Source organism: Oculina patagonica, chromosome 2 (genome assembly GCF_052425735.1).
Source record: "Oculina patagonica isolate OP01 chromosome 2, crgOcupat, whole genome shotgun sequence".
NCBI classification, from domain to species: domain Eukaryota; kingdom Metazoa; phylum Cnidaria; class Anthozoa; order Scleractinia; family Oculinidae; genus Oculina; species Oculina patagonica.
In genome coordinates this window covers 36,742,543-36,768,539 of record NC_135759.1, presented here as the reverse complement: position 1 = coordinate 36,768,539, position 25,997 = coordinate 36,742,543, and the positions used below count along the sequence as shown (strand labels likewise).

Here is a 25,997-nt window from a genome sequence, read left to right as displayed (position 1 = left end):
CATTTTTTTTCAAAGCAGTAAAAAGTTTCATCTTTATTCAATGTACAAAGAAATGCATCTCCACTAGCCTGGGGCTAGTGAATTTTACTGTCAGGCTAGTGGATGTTATGCATCACTTACCCACTGGGCAACGAACGTTTTTTCCTGCTAATTACGTAACGCTACTCAGAAAAGCCTCCAGACTTGCGTGTAATGGTTCCAACTTCTTGGGCATCCAGGATTCTAACAAGGGGGTTCAAAAAAGTGGGCCACCGAAGGCGGACCCTTCTAGGGGGGTACGGGGGCATGCTCCCCCGGGAAATTTTGAAATTGAAGTCCTCGGAAATGCGGTTTCCAGCTTTTTGGGGGATGATTGTGGACGGTTTAATACCTTAACAAATTTTATTAAACAAGGACTACGTTTAAGACTTTACAGTACAAGATCAACTGACTCTTAGAAAATGAAACTGAAATCACTGTAATATATTTGTCTTCGCCATTTCTATAATGTGCAAAATGTGTTAACATTCCTCAAAAATTGGATCAACGAGTAACATTCTTTGAGGTTGTTGTTCGGCAAATTTCTGAACTATAGCATTGTAATCGACAGGCTTTTCGTAATGGATACTCATTAAAGCCAGGCCCGAGAGTCTCGGTTGTCATCGTCGTTCGAAGGTGGCCCTTGACTAGTTTTAGAGTGCTGTTTGAGCACTCGTTGTCTGCTGATGTCACTGGAATTGTACATGCAATTCGCAACAACAGGTGGATGTTCGGAAAGATGTTTTGAATCTGAATGCATGAATATCTTTGAATCATAATGTCCTTCTGGATCAGAGGGTTCACTTTAATAGGAAATCTAATTGGTAAATCACGCGTCACGCGCTTGCAAAATACCAAATCACGCATTAAAATATGCGATGCCCAGTGTGACTCACAGCTACTTCAGGGGCCGTCATGCGTCACGCAAAAATCCTTTGCCACGCCCTGATTACGGCTGCTCGATATTTTTTTCCTTCTTAACAATTCTGCATGATATTTTTTTTAAACCAGAAGCACATGCTCGATATTTTTTTTGGGATTTGCACAACTGTAATAACACAAGGATCAACACGAGTAAACGAACAAGTGTTTACTTTCAAATCTACGTTGTAACTGAAAACGAACTAAGATAACAGCATACTAAATAGCTAAGTAGCGTCTCAAGGGAATGCATATACATGCACATATTATAACAACAACCCACCCATCAAAAACCTAATGGTCCACCCCTAAGGGGTTAGAGCTCGGGGCGGAGCCTCCCCGAATGGAACTTTTTTGAATCCCCCCCCCCCCGGGGGGGCCCGATATAATCTCTTTCAAGATGATACAGAAGGCAATATAAAAATCGCAAATAATCTTTCGCGATTTGTCAAGTCTCAAGCACGTAAAAACTCGGGAGACTTTTTCTCGGACTGGCTTGCGACTTGCGTGGATTTTGATATCATTTTTATTTTACCTTTCAGTGAGGTTTCGCGGAAACTTAATTTCGGAAAAATTGAATGTGCGCATTTTGCGGGACTTAATTTTTGTGATTGGCCTTCACGGTTTTTTTTTTTTTTGAAAATGGCGAAAATAAATACCACAAAGATAAGTAACAATAAGGTAATTTCAGACTCCACACAAAATACTTCTAATAAGCAATAAAACTTTTTAATAGGGAGAAATTGAACCCTCAAACAACTCCTAGGGAGTACTTCCAAGGTGTACATTTTAAACAGCGGTTACCTTTCATTACTGAGAGCCAACAATCCAACACACAAAATTCTGAAGGCATTATTGTATTTATAAAATGTTACTGAAGCAACATTTCTGCCAACATTGGTAAATGCACATAATTTTCATGGAAAGTATTTACACGTAAATAACAAAATACAAATACAAAAATTTGACCTGCATAAAAAATTATGCTCAAATACAAAGTCATCTAAAACGTTAGATACCTTTTACTTTTAAAAAGAAATTGTATACACAACTATTTAAATTTATAAAAAAAGTTGCTAAAAATTCAGGTCAGTATCATGAACATAACAGAGAATTATGACAATTTAAAGTTTTGACAGTGATCTTGACTGGATATTAATACAGTATGTACATTTATAATTTCCTACACTGTACAAATTACTGGTCGTTCTCCTTTATGTCACCTACATTACTTTCAAGTTGAACTCCTGTGGCCCTGATTGCTGCTAAAACATATAAAGTCATTTATTAAAAATACATCCCACAAAATAAACCTTGTAAAAAACATTAACAAATGAAATTTTTTGTAATTAAATAATTTTTCAAAAACAATATCAACCATGTAAAAAGATTAAATAAAATGAACAATCAATGTTTGTGATTTTGCTTTAAAATCTGTTATTTTAGCTGATTGCAACCATGGGATACAATATCAGTTCTTGAGTATTTTTGTGCCGAACTGTAAAATAAGATATTTATAAATCAGTCATAAATATTACAAAATAATGACTAGATAACATAAATAGTAGAAATACATTACAATCTAGATTTTTTAACAAACTTTTTTCCTGTAAGATTATAAAATTCTAAAAGAAACACCAGTTTAAAATGTTACATCATCATTGCTTTGCTACACTCAAAAAATAAAATTATCGACATTAAGAATGGCTGTCATGATGATACAGTTTTTTCAGTAGAAGCTTCGCCAGGTGTCTCTGAAATATCTTCACCATCAAGTACTGGCAGTGAAGCCAGTTTTCGTACCAATGCTTCACCAAATGACTGTGTGTATCCTGGACTCACTGCGTCTAACAAGGCGTACATTGTCTCGTAATATTTGGAATCCCTGCTCTCTTGCTTCTCATCAAATTTATCTCCAACGATCTAGAATGAAGTGAAGTAAGATTAGAGAAGCAGCAAGGAATTTATGTTCATTATCATATATTAGAATACATGTACACTTTAACAAAGAAAAATACCAAATTGTACCAAGGGCAAAATTGAACCACATTTACCTTATTTGAAAATGAAGAGGGCATTTTTCGTGGGACTTAATTGGAGGGGAGGGGGGAATGTACACACCCCTGCACCCTCCTCCTAGATCCACCCCTGTAAAGGCCAGGAAAGAAATGTAGCCAGGACTTTTAATAAGAGTTAAAGTGGGTGGCCGCCTTTGTGCTTAAAACCTATCTGAAAGCAATATTAACAGCTGATAATATCTAGGTATGCCTCTGGCTGTGTATCATGGCCAGCAGTATTGACTGGCTCAGCCCCCCAGGTTTTGGTGCTGAAAATATCACAAGCGCAGTGCAAAATTAGTTTGTCAAGGTATTCTGTCTTGTGAGTGAGTTCAAACATCTTTGAAACTTCCTTTTAAGTATTTGGGAAACTTTGATTATCTTCTGAAAAGTTCAAAAATTGATCGGAAATGTTCATATGGCCTGGGAACAACAATCAGAGAATCTTCAAGAATTGTTGGTCTTAAGAAACTGCTCAGAAAACAAAAAGTTGCTAGAAAGGAAAAAAGTTGCTTCAAATATGAAAACCTGCAGAGTATTTTTGGGACAGTCTTAGCCCCTCCCCCCCACCAACATTCCAAATTGCTCCGCCGCCTCCATGTAGAAAGGAAATATTTAACCTCCTGTTTAATTTTCTTTTTTAATTTACAAAATTATGCATCAGACTAATTACTGTAGATCCTGGCAGTTAAACAAAGCAGCATGGAAAATTCAGAGGTATGGTCATTAAATATTAATTTTCAGCAGGTAGTCCTAGCTTTATTGTGATGATTAAGGCCTGCAGATTTGTTTTTACAAATATGTATATTCCTTTGTGAAGGATTTTAAATCCAGTTAAGTAATATACAATAATCTAATTCAATTTGAAGGAATGTACAAGTCAAATTGCATTATTATTCAACAGATGCGCACGCTGCCCATATATGGTCAAAATGTTAACGATATCTGTCATCCGTACATAACAGATATCCTGCGATATTCGTAGGTTGCGAAGATTCGTCAGAAATCTTGTAAAGCGCTGCACTGATTACAGTTTTTCTATGTGCAAAATGTGTTTCGTTGACAATTTGTTGAATAATAAAACAATTATCCTGCTCAATCTTGCGGAATATCGTCTGATTTTAGTCAACTCCGCCTACGGCCTCGTCGGCTAAGTATCAGGCGATATTCTGCGCGATTTCGCAGGATAATTGTTAAAGAATTCACTTCAAAAAATTTCAAGTGGTCTTTAATAATGCCAAACTTGGTTGAAATAATTAAATTCAATGATCATTCTTATGCTTGGCCGCGGCGTAGCTCAAGTTCAGTAAGCTTCAGCAGTATGATTCAGGACTGTTTGGGTTTTTAATTTGATCATCGAATTCACAACTTATTCACGAGTACACAACATGTTTATGTTTTTAGATCAGCTGAAAGCGATGAAAGCTTTTTTCTATGCAAATTTACATCTTGTTTACACTGAAATTAATTTTAATAACATATGTTTGTTTTACAAAAATAAGTTAAAATAGAAAGGAGCTGTTGGATAGCTTCAGAGTTCAAACAGTTGCAAACGTAAAAAACTCAATATAAACTGTCGCAGTCCGTCCAAGCTGCATTTTAATATTTGGATCTCCGGTTGCCGGCCGGTGCTCAGCCGTGTTCGGTCCGACAGAGATGTCGTTCGGGATGGATGCACTTTTCCGTCGATTTTGTCAAGATAATTAGCGCTAAATTGGACAATTTGCTAGTAACTTCAAGTATATAATGAAAGAAATAAAACAAAACTGTACTCACTCGAAATCCTAGTACGCTAAGCTCTATGCAAAGACTTGTACTCTCTTTGGTCAACACATTTAAGTAAACACACTCACGCGAGGAAGGAAGTTTCTTGGAAATGCTTATCGAGTCTACCGTGAATCCGATGTCTTCTATCACCAATTCCGCTTCCACTTTAAAATCAATTTCTTCCTCTTCCATCTTCAATGGACAACCTTTCCGTGTTCTAAATTGATTGGCCTTTCCTCTCAATCTGCATGAAAATGAACGTCAAATAAAAACAACCTGGGAGATTGGGAGATCTGGGAATGACTGGGCTCTCTTTGACAGCAATACAACGAGCCAGCAGTAAGCCAGTAAGCTGCCATGCACAAAGGATTTTTGAGCCCGCGTCTTGTTAGGTCATCAGTTGCTTCTGCGTTCTGTTTGTACGTTGTGTAGGATCGCATCAGCAAAGAATAAAATGAGTTCAGTGAAGTTGACCAAAGAAGTGTATAAAATTCGTTGAAAATTTCGTCAAAATGAATTCTTTTAACAACAAAAGACCCGCTTATATGTGTGAGTATTTCTTTTAAATGTCTTTTGAAGTATGAGAGTTGTGTTTTAACTAATTTTACCAATTTTTCATGGGTTGGTGTTGAAAACCTGTGAAAACAGATGCCAAGGGTTTCAAGCTCGACAAATTTCTTGGAAATTTACAGGTTTGTCAAGTATTTTATTGGAGTTGCTTACTATGACATCAAGTTAAATATATATGTTCGATAAAATTCGTACATGTAGTTGAACGTTTTATTCAAAATATCGTCTCAGATACTGCTGTAAATGGGACGGACTAATTTTTATTTTCTTCCTTTCCATGTAATATTAAATTAAGCTAATTCTGCTTACTTCAGTGAATCATATTTCATACAGCTTTCTTGAGAGTTGTCAAGAAGCTATCTATTATGTGGCATATTTAATTAAAACTAATTTGAATGCATCTACACATTTGTTAACAATGTGAGATTATTAATATTGTTTGATTGTAGGGTTACAAAATTGCCACAGGTCAAGTCAGTAAAGATGAGCTGAGGAATGTGTCTGATAGATATGGTAAGCTATTGAAGCTATATAAGTGCAGGAACACAGAGAAGATAAATCATGTAAGCAGTCTGTCTGCTCACATCCTAGCAAGTGGACATGGCTCATAAGCCTGGCACTTTATTGTAATCAATTTCGAGATAACCAATAAAGTGAGCTGGCCTGTAAGCTAAGGCATTGTGAAAATCTCGCAAATGCAATTTAACCACTAGCACAGTTTTACAGTGTAAACACATGGTTCCAAAAAACAAAGGTGTGTTGCTTCTTATTGGAAATATGCTCGTATTTACAAGGCACTTATACACCTTTATATTTCTCAATTTCTAGCTGTTTTGGAGTCTTTTCAGTTATGAGTGCAGCCATGGCTCACAAAATGGCTGGAATTCTGAAGCCAATTATTCATTATTCATTCTCAAAGCTGTGCTCTTAGAATAATTGCAGGATGCCTGAAGGCTCTTAGGGACCGTTAATTTTTTATGGGGTAGGGGGGGCTGGTGTGATTTGATAGATAGTGAGTCACTGTTATATATAATGACCCCCCCCCCTTCTTCATTGGAAATTTTCTACCTGGCACCCCCTTGAAATCCAAATTTTTTCCAATGACCCCCCCCTCCCCCCCCCCCAAAGAAAAGAAAAAACAATAATCAAGTGAAATTAAAATATATCGAACCTTGTGAATAAAGAATGTATCAGTGTACAAAAAACACATCCCAAATAGCTGGCATTGCCTCAACTGTTTATTGTGGATGTTGTCTGTTAGTATGGGTTGTCTGCATTCGTAACAAATAAGATGTTGGGTTGAATTAACGGCGTTTGGTACGTAACAAAGTAGGGGGGTCCGAGGCCATGCTCCCCTGGGAAAATTTGTATTTTGAGATCCTCAGGAATGTTATTTTGGGCATTCTGGCAAAAAAAAAAATTTCTCTTACAGAGGCCTCTTTACAACACTTAAAAGTACAATTATATTTAGTGACCCCCCTTTACAGACCATATTTTTTGGCTGGCCCCCCCTTCGAAGCCAATTTTTTTCGGATGGCCCCCCCCTAAAAAAAATCCCACCAGCCCCCCCTATTTCAAAAAAATTGAACCGTCTCAATATGTAAGAAATCTTGGGTGCCCAGCTTTAATAAAAGCTTTCATGATAGCAAAATCATACAAGTCGCCCAGAGAGAAAAGCAAGTCACATGTGCCGGTACCCAGGCTCTGCTAGAGCACAGCCCTGATTCTTCATTTTAGTAATTGTTACAGTATATAATTATGTAGATAATTTATTGGAGTTTTGTTTCATGGTTTAGGTTCTGATGAAGGTGCAGTGTTTGGAACACTCATTACAAACGCTTCTGGAAGTTCAAAGAAGGAAGGTACATGTAATAACATATTTTTTATTATTCACAATATAATATTATTAACAGTGTACTTATGGTGAAGACAGAAACTTGTGCACACAGTCATGTGATGTTGGAGTTCCAACGATTCCTGAGAGACATAGTCTCCTTTACAGCCATTTTTAGTGTTGTCACGCAATGCGGGGGATAAAACGGCTGCAAGGGGGAAGAATAATTCTTCCCCCTTGCAGTCGTTTAATAATTATTATGGCGAAGAATCTTGTGGTTTATTTCCTCTATTAATAACAGATGTCAGGAGGGAACCACCAACAAAGAGGAGGAGGAGGAGAAAGAGAAGAAAACAAAACAGCAAAGAAGAGGATGTTGAAACTTCTGATCCTTCTAATACAGTATTAAAGCCAAATTCAAGTTCTGGTCCTGTCACTTTGGATGTACCACTCACAATTCCATCAGCATTGCTAGGTAATGATATCACCAACATACATAAATGTATTCTTACCAAATTCTATTCACCTTACAAATTTCCTCCTTTCTTGTAATACTAATTGTCTATGGTAATTCACAAAGTATTACTTTTATTATAAAAATAATTGAAGACCAGCAGTGTTAAGCACACGTAAACAAACCTGCATGCGCAATTTGGAGCTGTTTCGATAATGTTCGAATTAGCCAAAAAGTCCAGTGGCCGTTCTTTCTCCCGCATCTTCAATTGTAATAATCTCATGTAAATGTAGTTGCAATAGGAATTCTCAGTTTGGTGCAAATGAGAGGGCATAAACTATCATAAGATTGAAGGTGGGAACTTACATTTTGTAAGATTATTGAAGAACTTTACGGGTGTTCTGAGCAAAACATGGTATATTAAGCATCCTGTTTTGAACTTAACTCATCAAAACTGTGTCAGGTTTTATTTGATATTCTCATTGGTTGCTTTGCAATTTCTCTATCAGATCAAGTTATCAAAAATTTATCTTTAATTTATATGATCTTTATATCTTTAACATATAATTTAATATGTTATTAACCTGCGTGTTGGTCTGGAAGTCCTGTTTATTTCTGATGTTTAAAAACATGTTCTTTACCTTCTGTGTACACAGCATACAAAGATTGTGACTCAGACTCAGATGGCAATGATTCCAAAAGTGACAAGGAAGCAAACTCTTCAGCTGAGAGTTCAGAGAGTGATGACACAGATGGAGATGACGGAGATTTTTTTGGACTGAATTCTGAAACAAAGGTTACTAGATACTTTTTTATAAATAAATATCACATTTAAAATATTTATTGAGTTTTTAATCGATGAATATTTTTGGTATTTTGCCCTCGAAACTGACAGGTTAAGCAGGGGTGTTAGGTGAAGTCTAAGAGTTTTCCTTCTCTTATGACAGAACTCAGAATCTCACAAAACTATTAAAACATCTGGTGAATTTTCAAGTAGATGTCCAACTACAGTGAGCCAGAAGACCAAAGAAAGGTATGAATAGCCTGCGTGTAGCAATCTCCTATTCCCTCGCATAAAAAAACTGACAACAGTTCTTTTCCATGCGAGGGAAAATGAGACAGCTGTACGCAGGCTAGGAAATAAATCTCGTATTGTTTCAGCATGACCCAGTGCCCGATCTAAAAAGTTGAAACATAAAATGTCAATTGAGCTGATCATTATTGACAGTCTTGCAAAGCTGTGGCTCTAAGAATAATAAAAATTTTGCAGGGTACCCAAAGACTCTTTTTTAAGAAATCTTGGGTGCCCAGCTCTTTAAAGCTTTCATGATAGCACAATACAAGTCGCCCAAAGGCAAAAGCAAGTCAGGTGCCTGTGGCACCCAGGCTCTGCTAGAGCACAGCTCTTCTTGTACTAAATGAATTTCTTTGGCAGCTTTGTTCATGCTTTAAGGGAAATAATGGTACTATACAAGTTGAATTTTTTTATGGGAGGTGTGGTGGCCTACCCGTAATGGTTTGTGCACTGGACTCCGGATTGAATGGTCTCGGGTTTGAGCCCAGGCCGGGGCACTGTGTTGTGTTCTTGGGTAAGACACTTTACTCTCATAGTGCCTCTCTTCACCCAGGTGTATAAATGGGTTGTGATGGACAAGCATCCCATTAAGGGGGGGGGGGGATTAAGAACTGCTCCTAGTCGCTTCATGCACTACCGAAACTGGGATAAGCTTCGGCCTGATGTTCCAGTAGGCTTGTATGCATGCAGACTTTACTTACCTCTACAAGTTGTATTTTGAAATTCACTGCGACGATCATTTATCACTTTCATATACATCCGCAGTTCATATATTGAATCATTTCATATACATTACATCAAGTTGTATTATTTTTGTCAACTTTACATCTTCATGAGAGTTTTCTTGTAAGTTTATTCAATGATTATGTTTTGGGTACACAGTAAAGAAACTCATCAGAAATAGATTTTGTATTCCTTTTTTGAATGAATGAATTTGTACTTATCTTTTTAGAAGACAGCCTTATAAAGCCAATTTTCCAGAGAGGCAGCCAGATGTCTGGGACCCAATGAAGCTTAAATATAAAGATCAAGTCAGCACCTTATCAAGCTACAAATGGTAATTAAATCATCACAATTAACCCTGGAAATAAAAATCTTTTTTTTTTCTACATGTACAGCGTAATATTCATAATGATGTGACTGTGTATATGTTTTGTTTTAAGTTGGAAGTGTAGACGTGTGGGTCACCTCGCAGAAGACTGTACTGTGAAGACTGGCAACACCACAATGGGTAAATGTACATCCTCTGCTTGGCATAAATACATACTTAGATAAATAATTTTAAAATTTTACCCTAATATGTATACACATGCATGCACATAAATATTACAATGTTTAATAACTTACTGGTATTTGAAATAAAGCTACATTGTACTTTTGAATGCACTTATTATCTGGATGGAAAATTGTCAATGATGAAAATGATTTTTGGTTTGTGTTAATGTTCATTAATGTGGCTTGCTGTTATTTTGTGTTCAGGATCAGTATTCGATGGTGGACAGTCTAGCAGTCCTCACAGACAGCAGGTTTGGTTAACATACTGGTTGTTTTCCGTTCCACATATCTTGCAGCCTCTCATTTCCTTGTTATATTCACATATAACTTTCTGATTTGTTTGTTTTTCTTCTTTTTGTACTTACTTTGAACAACTGTAACCTGATTTAGAATACATAGCATAAAAAGTTTGTTACTTGTAGGATTAGAGTTGGTATTACAGTCAACTCTTGCCTTGTGGACACCCCGCTATTGCGGACACTCGTTATTACGGACAAAATCCAGATCCCCAGCGAATAAGTTTTGACTGGAAATGACTCCCGGTATTACGGACTCTCGCTAAAACGGACACTAAACAACGTCCCGAGCGTGTCCGCTTAAACGAGAGTTGACTGTATTTTATATATCTACTTTGTAGGCTGAAAAATAACGAGCCTCTGTGTTCAGTGAACTTGACAACTGACTAGCCCACAAATTAAGATCACCATTTCTAGCCAATCACATTGTGTTGGCATGTATTTGTTATTTTCATAGAAAAATTCGCCAGGGTCATTTCACTCCAGCACATTAAAAGAATACTACAAAAGGTGGGTGATTGTAGATACAAATGTTTAAATAAATGCAAATATTTATATTTATGAAAACATAATTCAACACAACAATTAGTTCCTACTGCCTGACCTGGTATTCCTTTTGGGCAGATCTTCCCGTATAGTCCACTATAGAGGGTGCCCCCAAGAGGGTATTGCTGCTCCCCCTTGGGTGGGATGCTTATCCATTGCTAGTTACATCCAGTATTTTGTGAGCTGGCCTAACAGCTCTCTGGTCGGAACCTATTTGTACACCTCCTGCATAGAGAGAGGCACTGTGAGAGTAACGTTTCTAACCCAAGAACGCAAGACAGTGATGCCAGCCAGGGCTTGAACATGAACCACTCACGACATAACTTTTTTTTCCTCAAATAGACAAAACCCTTTTTTAATGACATGGGGTAGTACGACCACAGTCATACTACCCCTTGTGCTTACCTTATGTGCTCTGTATTTGGAACGAAATGGATTACCACTCTGGCTGCCAAAGCAATGCACAGTATCAGTATGCCAGAGTTTTACAGAGATATACATGTACATGTACATGTACACGTACAACGGTGGAGCGCGTATCATAACCTTAACCCCCGTTTTTGATCATTCTTTTTGACCAGATGTCAAAAGCTTCGAGAATCCAGAGATGTAAAGTGCAGTGATTGTGGTGTGAGGTCAAACTTAGCTTACTGTTTTGAGTGTGGGTGAGTACAAGATCTTTAAATTATATTTGTATGGAGTCACACATAATATGCCTATTTAATTAGGATGGAGTGCGGTGTATTCAATGATAGGTTAAACATTTCTTCCACAATCTGCCTCTCCTCTGTCCCGTGTGAATGTTAGCTGGAGAAATGGAAAAGTTTAGAAAAAAACTCTGATTTGATCACTCGCAATTAAAGTCTGCCAATTACATGGCAAGCCACAAGTCAACGCAAGTTGCCAACTTTGACTCTCGAATTCGTTTAAAATGATTTTTGATGACTTTCACCCGCGTTTTCGTGCGAGCTGACTTCAACCAAACGGAGGTTTGTTTGCATACGATTCATGTTTGTTAGCTTGCATCAACCTGCAACTCCGTTCGGCAGAACTTTCAGTGAGAAAGAGGAGTAGTGCCAGCGGCCCCTATATCTGACCTATCAGGGTAAAAACAATAGCAACTGCTAAACTAGAGGACCAGTTAAATTACATGCTTACGAGACCTGCTGCTGTTTAGGGCTCCACTCCAATCAGGAGTTTGAAGGCAATTAGTTTTTGTTGTTTTCCAGATTAATTTTATGTGATGGTCGTGGACATCTGATCAATCATCTTCTGGAATATCCCAGTCATACGGAACTTTACTCATACAAGCTACAGAGACAGGTTAGAATTTTTGATGTTAGAATGGTTTTCCCTAGAGTGTCGAAAGTAATTTGCGTTTGCTTTGGTTTTGCATTACTTCGCTAAGTGATTGGTTTAAAAATCTCGCGCCAATTTCTTAGCCAATCAGTTGTAAAACCAAATCCAATCGTGACTCGCTCATGTATGTTTTCCCGCGCTTCGTACATGCAACATGTATTTGCTTCGAGTTTTGATTGGCTCACTGGATTGTATGTGTACTTTGTGATTGGTCAGACTAATTACTTTCTTTTGGTTGAAAACTGCTCTAAGTTAGAGCAGTAAACAACTAGCTTTGTCTTTCCAGATATGTCTTACCTGGTATCGTTTATTTGCCCTGAAAAGCCGTGTTCGGAGAGGTAAGGAAAATCTAATCGTATCTTATCGTCACGATCTCAGTGAAAAGCACTTGTTTAGTTTTCACTCGAACAATCGAAATTGCATTCATTTAGTCTTGATGAGCACATACAGGCCCTATTCCTGACGAAACAGTGTTGTAATGGTCTGATTTTCAGATAAAATGTTGCAAGTCAACTTGTGAAGTAGTGGATGCCACCGAGCTGTTAATGTGCTCCTCCTGTCTGGACAGAGCATTCACAAGCCATTACTCCATGATCAATGCCACCTGGTAAGTAACTCTTGCATGCTTGTACACCTAATTGAAGAAATGTTGTCCCTGTGAAAAGCATAAACCATGATATGATAAGACTTCGAATGGCATTCTGGGTAGACAGCATTGGTAAGCTGAGTAATATTCCATTTATTAATAATCACGGTATTTTCTTCTTTTGGGACCGGTTAAAGAGCATTATTTCTGCAACCTCTCATATTATGTTTATTTTGCAATAGAAAGGGATTATTTTTTCCAATTTCCCAGCAAAAATTAAGTCGCATCCGTTCACAGTTCTAAGCTTTTCACGGGTCAACGTTTCTTCCAATATAGGTATATACAATATACTTTGTTGTACTGTTTACAAACAGCTTTCCTTGGCTTCCGAACCTTGCAAAGCGCACGGAAAAACCTGATCGCAAGTGAAATATAGTAACGTTTTTGTTTTCCTGCTGAAGGAAAGAAAACAAAACGAAAACAAAACAAAACAAAAACCTTCGAATGTTAGGTCGAGAATTGGTTTAGGCAAGCTGAACCCACATATGATGTTGTTAGAGTCTCGAGTCAATTCGAAACTTCTTTAACGAACAAAGAGCAATCCTGGAAAGTCGGCAGAGCTAACGCCCAGAAGCAATCCTTGCGCCCCACAAGTCTCTTCAGGGTTTAACTGACTTGTTTTCTGTTTAAGTTTCGCTGGAGATTGCTGGGAAACTGTCAGAGTGGGAAGAGACGAAAAAAAATAATTTAGCACTTAATTTGGGTCGTCTTGTTTGTTCCTACGGTAATTTTAGATCTCCATTTTGTGTTCTGCAGGTCCAGGACTGGATTAAAAGCGATTCCAAACGCCCTGGCCTGCGAGCAGCATTTCCACTGGTAAGTTATCAGGCAATCAAATTTGTGATGATCTTTAAGAAGCGCTCACAAAGACAACCCGTTCAGTTGATGCGTGAACCGAAATGAGGCTACAATGCTATAATGCTAACAGGCTCTCCTTATCCCACTCCCCCTCTTTTTTTCCATCGCTCGTTTCCCTCGCGCCCCACTGATCGAGAGCCTGGTACACGCTAGTGCTAAGACCATCGGAAACAGCGCGAGCGACATTTTGTTAGAGAAAATGTAAGGGTAGTTCTTACATTTTGTCTTGCAAACGGTAATTCACACCGGTTGGTGTCAATCGACCTTTTTCATCTCTTTTCCGATAGTTGAAGCCATTTTTTGATTATGGATGACTTTAATTTGAAACTACCCTCTGCACTTTAGGCACCGAATGAATTGCGCTAACTCTACTGGAGAGGTCCTGGTAACTAGGGAAAAGCTAGAGAGCAGTAGAACGAGAGGCGAAGGACTCCTGAGTGAATTTTGTTTTTAAATTAATTTGTAAAGAAGAAATAAAAATTAAAGCAGTTTTTAGGCCCTTCTTGCTTCCATGTTATCTTGTATTGGCTTCTGGAACACGGTTATCTCAGTCCTAGTGCGTGATAATATTTTTCTTGTTCAGCACTGTGATTTTGGGGTTTTATTCCTCGTAGTCTGAATTATATCGAGCAAGGCAGCTCAAGAAAGCATGACAGTCATATAAATGACTCAAATCCATTACTGTCTTTAATTATAATGTTATGAACTCTATTTTACAATCTAATCTTCGTTAATGCATGGCTTTAATAATTAACAGCTAATAATTATATTAAATACATTATGCTATGAATTCTGCTTTGGCTGTGCAATTTCACAAAAATTAAAATTAAGTAAATTAAATACGTCACGGGAATTAAATAATTTTAAAAAGATAATTGAATTACAATATGCGTGGTTATATTGATAGCTGCTGGTGTCAAGTGGCCCTGATATTTGACCAATCAGTTACGAAATCTTACACAAAATTAAATTTGCAGTTGCAAGCGAACTTCGCACTGTTTCTCAAAGAAGCTTTATCGCAATGTACAAAATTTCCTTCCAAAGGAGGGAAAGGACAGAATAACAGATAACTACAACCGCAGCGCTCTTAACGGAACTCTCGTAAGTGGACAGCTCTACTTAAGACCGCCCAGTTTGAACCCCGATTTTACGCACCCATAAAGCTCGTATTTATACATTCTCGTAAGCGACATTCCCGTAAGCGGCCGCGGACACATTCGGAGATTACGACTTAGACTTTTTCTTTGTTTTTATGCTCCCGTAGGCGGATTCCACCCCAATTAAAGTCCAGTATTGACAACCTCTGATTTATTAATTTTATCAATAACTTAAAATACAATTTCGTCCATATATATTGAAATTCCAGTCCATATTTCGGTAGTCTTTTATGTCGTCCATATTTTCAAGATACTTTTTAGCTGGAAACAGCTTAAGAACACTTACAGGCTGATCTCCTTGCACATTCCATAACCCTTTATACAAGAACCAAATCTAGTCTGAACCGCTCAAAATAGGATGTTCTTATACGCGTCCCGGTTGTGTTTACTGTACTAGAGCTATACTATTGTAAAAAAGCACCAAACAGTTAGCAACAAACCAAAAAGAAACGAGGAAAGTTAAGATTGAGGAAAAGGAGACAAATAACGATCGCTAACCTTGAGAAATTTAGACCTAAATGTTTTAATAAGCACCATTAATGACATAGCTCTTGTTCAATACCTGGACAGTAGGTCTATAGCTTGCAAAGGCGGGAACAAACCAAAAAGCAAAAGGTGAAAGATAAATTTCTAATACAACTGCAAACGACACTTGAAGCTAGATAACACAAAATTGATTCAAATTTCGTCCTTTCGATCAGCCCTAGTTTCAGAATGCTAATTTTCCGGATCAATTTAGGTTTCTCCCCCACCTACTACCCTTACTTTCGCTTTGGGCTGTTAGGTTTGGGGGGGGTGGTGGCGTTTCTCGCCTAATGATCCAATTTTCCTTACTGAACAGTTGTACTCCTTATTGATTATTGATATTGAATGAGAAAACAGACTCTGATCCTTTTTTTGTTGGGGGGGGGGGGGGGGGAGGAGGCTGTAACCATTACAAAGTGAAAGGTCAATAATTCATTAACAAATAAAATTACAATAAAAACAACATTTAGCCATGTGCTTTAGGCTATGCGAGCTGATATCAAAGACGAATTATCTTTCACTACAACAATTCAGTGCAGCAGATATTTAAACAAAACATTGATCAGGGTAAAACCAAACTAACAACAGCCAAACAACGCTCATGTTTAACATCGCTCCGAAACAGGAGCAACTCAAATACGCTATACTATTCCCATATTTAGAAGCAATCTGCAGTTCAGAACGTCGAGACGGACCAGCCGTCCTTTCGTTAGGTTTTTAAGAACTTTTTAGCACTCATGAAAACCAAAAGTGCATTGTTTACATCTTTGCAGATTTTAAAATCACATCGGCTTTGGCTTCACCGATCACTACGAAAGGCTTTGTTCTGTGTCATCTCTCTATAATTTCTAAGATAAGGCATATCTACACTTATGCAAGCTTTCTATTGTCTAAATTCATGCTTTCTTTAGTGAGTGCAAATCTCGCTAGTGTCGATATTAATTTTTTTTTTTGCTGTTTTGGGGTTGTTCGTTGAACGATTTTTATGTATAAAATTCACTTTCGTTTTTCTCTAAAAGTTGGGTAAACAGTACGCTTTATATTCAACCAAAGCTTTTTAAGTCGTTACTCGGCAACAAAAAGTTGTCTATACAGGCTCCAGAAGAACTCATGAGTATTGTAAAATAAAAAAACTTACATCGCAAGGAAAACGGATTTTTTTTTCAAAAGTTCTAAACCAAAATGTAGGTAAATTAATAGTGTCATTTACAAAACTGTTCTTTGCTCGAAATAATAATAATAATAATAAAAAAAATTAAAGCTACACATAACCCTTGTCATAACTTGTGACACTTCTTTCGCAATGATTTCTAGTCCAAGTGCCATTTAGTTTTGATAAAAAAAACTCTTATTTAACATACATATCCGATAAAAAAAAAATCTCAAGAACTTTTTTTAAATGTTACTGACATTCTATTTGAAAAAATTTTTCTGACCCCTTCATTCTAACCAGTATCAACAGTGTGTCTCAAGCAAAATCAAAATCAAAGCATTTCAAAACAAAATTCACGAATTCAATTTTTAACTCTCACAAGTAATTAGGTTATATATCCTCTAAATTACACTCCATAATCACTCTATGTCAAATTCTTAAACTCAATTCACTCTGGGTTGCGTACAATTTTATCGTCTTTCGTAAATAATTTCGTATAAATCTCCAATACTCTATATAGTTGTTTAATCTCTACACGTTTTGTTGGAAAGCTGTTCCCTTTTTTTCACTAAATCACTAAGGATCTATATTCTTCACCAACTACAGAAAACCTTGAATTGCAAACCAATGTCTCTTTGTTGATGGGATCCCTGAGGCACTCGCGATTTGGCTGATGACATGCAACCAAGCCTCCTCGCGCTCAGAGGAGAAAATGGGCACCATTTCAAGCACTTCAAAATACTCTTGGACCCAGTTCATTTACATTGTGGCATAACTCGGCCGCTGTAAAAAGATCAGCGCTGTCGATATGGCCACAGTTGCAATAAAAAGCAACAAAAAGAAACGGTCTATAACCTTGGCCACTGATTCCCACTCTTCTTTGATTTCTTCTTCTTTTTCTTGTTCTCTGGCTCGTTCAGTGAGCACGTTGATACCTTCCAGGAGCTTGTCTTGTGTAGACGTTGCCCTATGTCGGATGTTGTTTTCATTCACTGAGTTGATGAAGTCTCGAGACGTTAACACCTTGTCGCCGACCTTTGGCGCGATCACCAGGACATCCTTTGGACTTCCATCTATATCCAAATTGTTTCCGTTGTGTTCGGGCAAGATCGGGCTATACGCGTGGATATTCGGGTTGGTCGGGTTAAATCTTCGCTTTGGCTTCTCCTTTGGTCGGGTGACGCGAAGAATCGGCGCCAAGATATCGATTAGTATAACGCGCACCCACTGCGGAACTTCGGAGCTCGGTCCAGTTGCTTCGTAGATGTTCAGGACGAAACAAGTGGCGATAAGAGCCAGGCCTATTTCAACCATGGAGGCGACGAAGAATTTGCCGATCAAAGGAGTGACGTCAGAGGTAGTCGGCGTATTCTCAGCGATCATCAACATGAACACAGTCATGGCTAGCAGCGTGGTGATCACAAGCGTAACTCTCTCTCCCGTGTTGGGCGGTAAAACAAAGGTCAGCAGGGCGAAGGCCGTGATGAGAAAACAGGGAACGATCAAATTGTTGAAGTAGAATAGTACCTTTCTTCTGATGTGCAGTGTGTAGATTACATTTGGATAAGGCTCTGGGCAGCAGCTTGGGAGAAAAGAGCCAGACCAAAGGTTAGCCCATTTATCTGGAGTAATGATTAATTTATTGCTGGTTTTCACTGTCACGCAATCAAAAACTAAATTCGAAACCATTCAACTACAGAAGCTATGAATTTCAAATATTATAGATGATAAATAGATAAACAATTTCTCTAAGTTTCAGGTCTGTGCGGTGTACCGTTCGCGAGTTATTTGCCGAACCTTTTCACGCAAATTTATAAAGCTTAGTATGGAGATGCCATAACTGTGTCCTTCCGAGGGACACAAATATGGCCGCCGTGATGTCAGAGAAACCATCTGGAACTCAATTCTGTTTACAACAGCGGCAATCTTTGGCTCATGAGCTAGTACAGTTTCACATAAAAACCACTTATTATATCTGAAATGTTCAATCTGCTGAAAATGGAAAGGAAAGGCCTTTTTCAAACAAAACAGCTTTGTCACGGCACTCAGCTTGATGTCACATACGACGGAGAACTCAAATATTCAAAATGCTCTGTTTAAAAAACGAATGACACTATCGATCTGGAAATTTGCAGAAAGATATATTTTTAGTTTATCTTACGTCTCATGACAACGAAAATTTAGTAGGCGTAGTGAATTTTGATTTCAGAATTTTATGACGTAACATGAAAACCAAGAATAGGTAAGGTAAAGGTAAATGCTGCGTTCAAGCCACGTGACCCATCAGGCCGGAGCTTAATTACCCGGTTTTTGTAGCATGAAGCAACGGAATACTTCCATTCCCCCTGAATTGGATGCTAGTCCATCGCAGGGTTACCCCAAGCATTAAATTCGCCGTTTCCCATATATACACATGAACCCGCAAGACTTCTACCATCATTTCATGGTTGGTCCTTTATTTGTTTTACTGTGACGAAGGAAATGTCTGTGCTATAACCTTAAAGACGGGTCTCTAAGACTAGCAATAAATACAACTAATTCAGTTAATACTTTTCTTTGTAGCATTAATTGCTCTTAGTTTCCCATTCATTAACGCGTCTCTTACCTGTACTTGACAATAATTCTATTGACAGGAGCTTCCACCATTTGAAACTCGCCACTCGCCATATAAGAAGCCAGATCAACAGACGCGCTAGAGTTTACTAAGTCCACTCGGAGTCCATCATACGTCCACGAACCGAAATGAAGATCGCATTTCTGGTCATCGAATGGAAAGAACTTGATATCTATGGCACAACGACTCCGCAAAATTGTAGGAGCGTACCTGACGATCAAAAGAAAGAAAAAAATAAATAAAAGGTGTTTAAATCAAAATTGATACATGCTTTGCAAGGGAGGTAATTGCCATGCAAGGAAAATGAATGAGGCAGTGCGAAGGAAGACAAATTTAATATACTATATAATATAACTTGTTCATGCCTCCGTAATACCCAAGTAGCTGAACAAATTTAATGAAACAAAATTAGATATAGCGCAAAATATCACAAAAGGCGTAGGCAATCTAAATCTTCAAACTTAACCCCGAACAATATCTGCCAGAATGTGACTACCTAGAACCATCCTCCCAAAAAGTACCGACAATATTTCATGACCTGGCAACTGAAAATACTAAAAATACGTGAGACTATCCAATTTCGTAGCTTGACATGCACTGGGTTACTTTTAAAGGTCATTCAAATTGACGAAGTTACTTTTTTAATTTTATTTCTTGGCGCGAGACATTGTTTTTAGTAATTTGTTGACGCTCAAAGCGTCAACTGTCTAAATCAAAGAGGTGGTTCAAGCACCTCTGTCATAGTGACTACCTACGTAGCTCCAAGCTAAAAGCTTACCATGTGTTGGTGCCGTCACTGTAGAGAATAACCCTGGTCTTAAACTGGTCCATGTTACCGCTAGTTATTCCTGTGTTCGCGCTGAAAAAAAAATCAAAACATGCGTTTGTGACATTTTTGGAGAAAAATGTTTAAGAATGAATACACGATTGATCGTCTTTTCGATCTGACTATCACAAGGTACAGGGTTTGGGTGAGTTTTAGGTGGAGATACTAGCAAAGGATATAGGTCTTATGCATGATTATTCAGATGCTCAAATTCACCCCCATCATTTAAGCGAATTTTCAAACCTCTGGTACCTTCATACGGTTTTAAGTTGGTATTCTTATCGTGTTCGCTGCATTGAAAATTCGCGGTCGATAAAGTTTACGTTGAAATTAGTAACTGAGGCGTCAACTGCACAAAGTGCTATTCTTTAAGATGCTGGTACACGATGCTGGCACAGGTTGGAGGGACATGTTGCAGCGACATGCATGTAGCAGGAACAAAATCATTGACGTCTTCAAAAACTGCTGCATAATCACAGTTTATCTATCTGAATAAATGTGTTTCGTTGACATTTGTTGAATAATAAAGCAATTACAGTGTATCCTGCTCAATCTCGCAGAATATCGTCTGATTTTAGCCAACTCGGCCTACGGCCTCGTCGGCTAAGTTTCAGGGGATTATTCCACGCGATTTCGCAAGATAATTGTTAAATATTTGTACTATGGGAAAGCGGATAAACAGGTTCAACAGGCTAGGGTATATCCTCTTTTGCTTCATAAATTAACAATTATTCACCAAAGTGGAGGTAAATATCCACCACATTCACCGACACTGAGGTGAATAATTGTTTTAGTATATACCACACAAGTTGAATAACTAGCGGTCCAAACTATCACTTTCTGTTAACAAAGCGACACGCGAAGGCAGTTTGTTTCTCTAAAGTTGCTCGGAGGTGAATAGTACTTTGCTAATCACCTCCGAGTTAACCAATCAGCGCGCGCGAAAAGCAATATTCACTTGTGTGGTATATACTAATCGTGGTTATTATACTGAGTGCAATGTACCCACTTGTTGTACAGGACGATATCTGGTAGCCAGACCAATTTGGGATCCACGTTAATAGACTTGATTCCGCCATAATGAGACGAATTCCATCGTAACAAGTGATTGTTCCATTTCTAAAACAATAAAATACAATATTATCAGAATATCAGAATCTGGATCTTGACAAGATAAAAAAATTATATGATAATAATCACTTACTTGTCGTATCCACACGTTACTCACAAGAACTTGGTTCTTTTCATCCTGTGATAAAAGCATTACCGAAAGAAAAAAACATTAGAAGTAATGATTTTTAAATGAAACTGTGAGGATTCTTTCTATTTTTTTAAGTGCGGGGATTCCCCGGACGGGTTATAGGGATATACTCGTCGTCTCGCTTAGGGATATTTTTTTGTTAACGCCTACCTTTTCTGCTCTAACGGTCGGATGCTAACGTCTAAACGCCTCTTACGCTTTTGAGAAACTTTTCTAACGGATAACATAACGCCTTTGCCCTTCTAACGGAAGAATATTGCTTTTTCCCGTGCACGGTCTGCTCACAATGACGTATTTTGTTTATACTTAGGTTGTCGAGGACAGGACGCCTTATTTTTAGACGTCAACTTCCACTACTATTTGTACAAGTTATTTTAAGCCAAACTTTTACAGCGAAAATCATCGCCCGAAATGCTGTCAGAACACTCCAAAGAAAATTCCTCGGACGAGGTACTGTAGTTACGTGCCAATAGTCTATTACGAAATCATTTGTGATTGGCTGTCGGCCAAAAACCTATTCGCGGGAAAATCCTATCTTAAAATAACTTTACTTGTACGTGAATCGCCGTTTTACAGACGCAGTATGGAAGTTGCTTGCTCCGGATAATGGGCTCCTGGTCAATTAAGTCTGGTTCTAGGTCACTTACCAAATCGACAAGCTGGGTGTAAGCAATGCCAAAAATAACTTGAATGGCGGCGTTTTTGTTCTTTACTGGTCTGACTTCTTTGCTGTAGTTGTTGAAGAGATCTTTTATTAGCCTAAGCTCGTCATCGTCATTTTTTGAGGCCGCGTCTGTAATCAGAAACAAGAGAAAAAGTGCATTGTTTAGTTCATGCGATAAAGACATTTCTATAGAACTGTTTATAGAATCGTCATACCATGACATGTCATGTCACGCCATGTCATGTAATGTCCTGTCAGGCCATGTCATGTCGCACCTTTTTTTATTTTTTTTTTTTTTATTATAATTTTTAAAAAAAAAAAAAAAAAAAAAAAACCCCCGCAAAAAAAAAAAAAAATTAAAAAGAAAAAAATAAAAATAATTTTAGTAAAATGGTCAAAAAATTCACTGACTTAAAAGTAGCTGACAACTTCTGTGTTGAATGATTGTTTATCTTGCGTTATCTTGTAGCTTGACATCCGACATACGATAGAGAAAGGTCAAACACCATCCTGTAATATTGTTTTCACCGGCCCATTTTCGAAATTTCTGTTCACTAAATCTAATAGAACTCATCAAATACAATTTGCGTCTTTCGTTTATACCTTAATAAGTCTTTTCTAACTGCCCGGGGGTATTTTGCTTTGTGTTCTACGCAGCGATTTCTTGTTGAGCTAAAATTAAATTCTGTTCACGAAACATTTATTCCCATAGATAGTTCCCAGTCTTATTCTGTTCTATTGTTCGGTCGATCGCGTGCAACAGAACCGTTCAATCACCTCATGGCATAAATCGATGCCTTCATGACGTGAAAGCTTAAAAGCTTTTGCTTTACTACATTAGTGGCCGCCATATTGAAACGGTGAATGAGCCCGCGATAATCTCCCGTTTACTGCCTTGCGCAGACAGACGAACATATTCCAATAGCAAGCCAAACCAGCATGGCGAATAAGGTGTGAAACTCTTAAATGTAAAGCAATTATCAACGAAAGGGATTAGTCTAATATTTACAAAGAAAAATAAATAAAATTTTATCACGCTTTTGTCAAGCGCGCTCTAGTTAATTTCAAAGTCTTGTTTTGTTGTCTTGAATTAAACCTGTGCAATCAAGTCTATTTTGTTATTTCCCAGCAAGTCTGCTTAATGTAAACTTATTGTAATTCTTGTCTCGCACGATTAAAAAACCGATCAATTTTAATTTGAAAGCGATAAGACATTCCCTTATTTCATTTACTCAAAGTAAAATCAAATTTAAGATATTAGTGTCAAAAGCTTTGAGAATGTAGGTGTTAGTGAAAAAAGCAAGCTTTTTGTGTCTTTGCTAAGAGAATTATTCATGCAGCAACCAAAATAGCTAACTAGTTGTAGAAGTAAACGATATTTTATGTGTACAATAACACGTTTAGTAGTAGATCCCCCGAGTCTATCGCGAACGTTTTCATTTATGGCAGTGGCAGCTAAGTTTACATAATGTAATAAAGTTATCAAAAGCGGCTTTTAAGAAAATGAGAAAAGATGAAAATTTGCCTAGGCAACCTTATGTAACAAAAACAATGTAAACTTGTTTGAATCTTCTGTTGTTCTTTAGTGGATGCGAGTGCGTGTTATCAAACCGACTTATACATAAACAGAATTTAAACGAGACGTCGAGAAAAAGAAAGAGGAAAAGAAAATATAGGCAAGCATACATTCTGTCGCGCGTTGGAATTCTCCAAGAAAAACAGTGAGTACATCCATGTATCTTATAAGAGAAAAATACTTTCCTTCAAACTAAAATTTAGATTCAGTGATGAAGTTTAAGGCTGAAAAACAGCGGGAGAGGATGATATGATAAATCGCGTATTCCTTTAGAGAAAGTGATACAGATCTCGAGCGAGTGAACGAAAGATGTACATGGTGAATAATTATAATATTATAGACATAAAATACATACATCAGCGTGCCTTCGTTTACAAAGCACAAAAACAGTATCAACAATTTATCTATTGGCTACTATAGTTCAAGTTTTAGCTTAGATAATCATTGAACTTTGTGGGAATACAGAATTCTCGAATAAGCTTACGTACCTACTATTGTTGTGATGAAGGCAACGCTGTAAAACAAGTGTAAGCAATACCGATACATCTTGCTACACCAAGCTGAGGAATCGCGGTTAATAGGCCTGGCGTATTACGTCTTCAAAAAGCTAGCGAAGTTGGCTCGGCAAACTGACAGACCAGACTCGTTCTTGGCGAAAGGTAATTTGTGACAGGCTTATCATTAGCACCAGTTCCGACCTTAATCAGACTTGAAATCGATGCGAATATGAATTACAGCCACGCGAGTTAATTAGCTGCGTCACGCTTTAACCTAACAATGGAATCAAGTGCGTGGTTGAGTAAGATGACGCCATGCGTTTGTCTTAGAGGAGTTTTAATAACAGGCTTGGTTGAAGAGACAATGATCTCTGTTATGATAGCTCTTACAAACTGCTGTGTTTTCTTACGCAACGCTCAGCAGTAAAAAATAAATTCATCAAGTATTAATAAGATGCTGGTCGCTTTGTTTCTCCAAAGGAACCAGTTAACGCTAATTTTAATCCCCTTTCAATGTCTACATATCCCTCGACTTATCTCTAAATGAACATGTTGCTACAAGCGCACGTTTTGTTTTTCCGCTTCTTCTACTAAGGTAAATTATCGCATTTTTAGGACACACGAGATATTTCAACAGATGATTGTTTTGGGGAGCTAGAAAAAGGAGCCCGAGGAACTTGGAAGGTACGTTGAATAATTAGTGTTACCAAATTAGCTTTGCAATATGTATATGTGTGAAATACCTGTGTGAAAGCCTATTGGAAAGATTTTTGTCCTCGCTTATGAAAAAAACTTTACTTGTTTCGTGAAACTAATTTTTCCTTATGATAGTATATCAACAGGAGAATTAATTACATGAGCAAAAAGCCAAGTTTAAAAGAAATTTATTCTGCCCTCTTCTTAGAAGTTAATTTTTGAATTCAAGACTGAGATAAAATACCAAAAAAGTTGTTCCGTAAAATCCATTTTTGTCGTTTTAGAGTAAACAATTGTCATGTTCTGTAGCGGCTTTTCTTAAGAAAAAACGGCAAAACATATAAAATACTGGTCCGTGAAAAGCATAACTTTGTGCGTTTTGAAAGAAATTTATTCTGCCCTCTTCTAAAAAGTTAATCTTTTGAATTCAAGACTGAGGCCCCGTCCACACTGATCCGGGTAAATTTGAAAACGCATCTTTTTTTCTCCGGTTAGGCCAACCGTCCACACTTTCGGTCACCGAAAACGGAGCTTTTCAAAAACGCTCACCAATGAGCGTTTGGACTTGGAGCGTGAAATAGTGTATTTTTATATTTTATTGTAAATAATTTTAGAGGGCCACTGGTTTGTTAGCATTTTTTATGTTATTTTAGTGCTACCCTCGTTAAATAAAGACTTTACTTTTACTTACTAATGAAGCGTATCGTTTTCAAATTTACCCGGGTTAATGTGGACGGAAAACATTTTACGCGGCGTTTTCAAATTTCTCCGTTTTCAAATTTACCCGGGTCAGTGTGGACGGGGCCTGAGATAAAATACTAAAAAGTTGTTCTGTAAAATCCATTTGTTGTCGTTTTAGAGTAAACGGTTGCTACGGTTCTTCAGTAGCCGCTTTTCTGAAGAAAAAAAAAACGGCAAACAGATAAAACATTGGTTCGTGAAAAGCATATCTTCGTGAGTATAACGTTGCCCTTCAAACCTTTCATCAAAATAGATTAAATTATAATTTCACTGTTTGCATCGTTGCTAAACAACGAAACACGACAAAAGTGTAAGATAGCGAGAGCCGAGATGAATCACCATTAGTATCATTTCAAATACAGCACTGAAAAGAGAAAATAACAAAAAAAGAAATAGATGCTGATAGCAACACATTGAATATATAGATAATACAGGCTCGTAGCCCGGATATTTGATGGGTGGAAGACTCAATCTCATGAGCGCCGCAGGCCAGAGCTTGCAGGCCTGCAAAATTTTGCAACCAGGCAGACAAGTGCGAACGTGATAACATGAAGATTCTGGAAATTATTAAATTAAAAATTTATTTTTGTTTAAAAAAACTTTATGCAACA

The 25,997-nt window shown here is 37.6% G+C and overlaps 4 protein-coding genes across 16 annotated transcripts in view; 2 read left to right on the top strand and 2 right to left on the bottom strand.

Annotated features, from left to right (window-relative positions):
• Positions 1 to 1,643: 1,643 nt before the first annotated feature.
• Positions 1,644 to 5,088, bottom strand: LOC144644530 (GSK3B-interacting protein-like). Of its 2 annotated transcripts, XM_078504041.1 has the most exons (3): positions 5,009 to 5,051; positions 4,773 to 4,965; positions 1,644 to 2,862 (listed from the first exon to the last, which is right to left on the bottom strand). In XM_078504041.1, the coding sequence occupies exons 1-3, from the start codon at positions 5,011 to 5,013 to the stop codon at positions 2,650 to 2,652; spliced, it is 411 nt and encodes a 136-aa protein (XP_078360167.1). In that variant the 5' UTR covers positions 5,014 to 5,051; the 3' UTR covers positions 1,644 to 2,649. The 2 variants fall into 2 exon arrangements, with proteins under 2 accessions (XP_078360167.1, XP_078360168.1); XM_078504042.1 differs by having other exon boundaries at positions 4,773 to 5,088.
• An 88-nt stretch (positions 5,089 to 5,176) lies between these two features.
• Positions 5,177 to 14,184, top strand: LOC144644518 (uncharacterized). Of its 2 annotated transcripts, none has more exons than XM_078504031.1 (16): positions 5,177 to 5,312; positions 5,412 to 5,455; positions 5,783 to 5,846; positions 7,130 to 7,195; positions 7,469 to 7,642; positions 8,278 to 8,417; positions 8,569 to 8,654; positions 9,652 to 9,753; positions 9,860 to 9,927; positions 10,176 to 10,222; positions 10,725 to 10,777; positions 11,395 to 11,478; positions 12,043 to 12,136; positions 12,667 to 12,779; positions 13,575 to 13,634; positions 14,022 to 14,184. In XM_078504031.1, exons 1-16 carry the CDS (start codon positions 5,276 to 5,278, stop codon positions 14,128 to 14,130), a joined length of 1,341 nt encoding a protein of 446 aa, XP_078360157.1. In that variant the 5' UTR covers positions 5,177 to 5,275; the 3' UTR covers positions 14,131 to 14,184. The 2 variants fall into 2 exon arrangements, with proteins under 2 accessions (XP_078360157.1, XP_078360156.1); XM_078504030.1 differs by having other exon boundaries at positions 5,178 to 5,312; positions 9,649 to 9,753.
• Positions 14,185 to 15,746: 1,562 nt separating this feature from the next.
• Positions 15,747 to 25,997, bottom strand: part of LOC144644513 (neuronal acetylcholine receptor subunit alpha-2-like) — a 36,392-nt gene continuing 26,141 nt past the window's right edge. For 9 of the 10 annotated variants that reach the window (XM_078504014.1, XM_078504016.1, XM_078504015.1 and 6 more), the window contains 6 exons: positions 21,860 to 22,005; positions 21,156 to 21,200; positions 20,961 to 21,070; positions 19,904 to 19,984; positions 19,117 to 19,335; positions 15,747 to 18,093 (listed from right to left, as the gene is read on the bottom strand). In XM_078504014.1, the coding sequence (XP_078360140.1) occupies positions 17,271 to 18,093; positions 19,117 to 19,335; positions 19,904 to 19,984; positions 20,961 to 21,070; positions 21,156 to 21,200; positions 21,860 to 22,005 (1,424 nt within the window). In that variant the 3' untranslated portion in view covers positions 15,747 to 17,270. Of the gene's footprint in view, positions 18,094 to 19,116; positions 19,336 to 19,903; positions 19,985 to 20,960; positions 21,071 to 21,155; positions 21,201 to 21,859; positions 22,006 to 23,940; positions 24,160 to 25,997 lie in introns of those variants that run through there. The other variant, XM_078504019.1, reaches the window with a different exon arrangement.
• LOC144644515 (neuronal acetylcholine receptor subunit alpha-10-like) overlaps positions 23,501 to 25,997 on the top strand; it is a 44,506-nt gene continuing 42,009 nt past the window's right edge. The window contains exons 1-2 of one of the 2 annotated variants that reach the window (XM_078504021.1): positions 23,501 to 23,597; positions 24,565 to 24,633. The gene's annotated coding sequence lies outside the window, so the exon portion shown is untranslated. Of the gene's footprint in view, positions 23,598 to 24,180; positions 24,634 to 25,997 lie in introns of those variants that run through there. The other variant, XM_078504025.1, reaches the window with a different exon arrangement.

What these genes read in the sequence shown, in the direction of transcription:
- LOC144644530 (XM_078504041.1), bottom strand. An exon ending in TTAGCGTACTAGGATTTCGA is followed by an intron (nt 2,863 to 4,772) that starts GTGAGTACAGTT and finishes ACTTCATTCTAG; the next exon opens with ATCGTTGGAGATAAATTTGA.
- LOC144644518 (XM_078504030.1), top strand. Translation starts at nt 5,276, where the DNA reads ATGAATTCTTTTAACAACAAAAGACCCGCTTATATGT. An exon ending in CAAAAGACCCGCTTATATGT is followed by an intron (nt 5,313 to 5,411) that starts GTGAGTATTTCT and finishes CTGTGAAAACAG; the next exon opens with ATGCCAAGGGTTTCAAGCTC. An exon ending in GAATGTGTCTGATAGATATG is followed by an intron (nt 5,847 to 7,129) that starts GTAAGCTATTGA and finishes TTCATGGTTTAG; the next exon opens with GTTCTGATGAAGGTGCAGTG.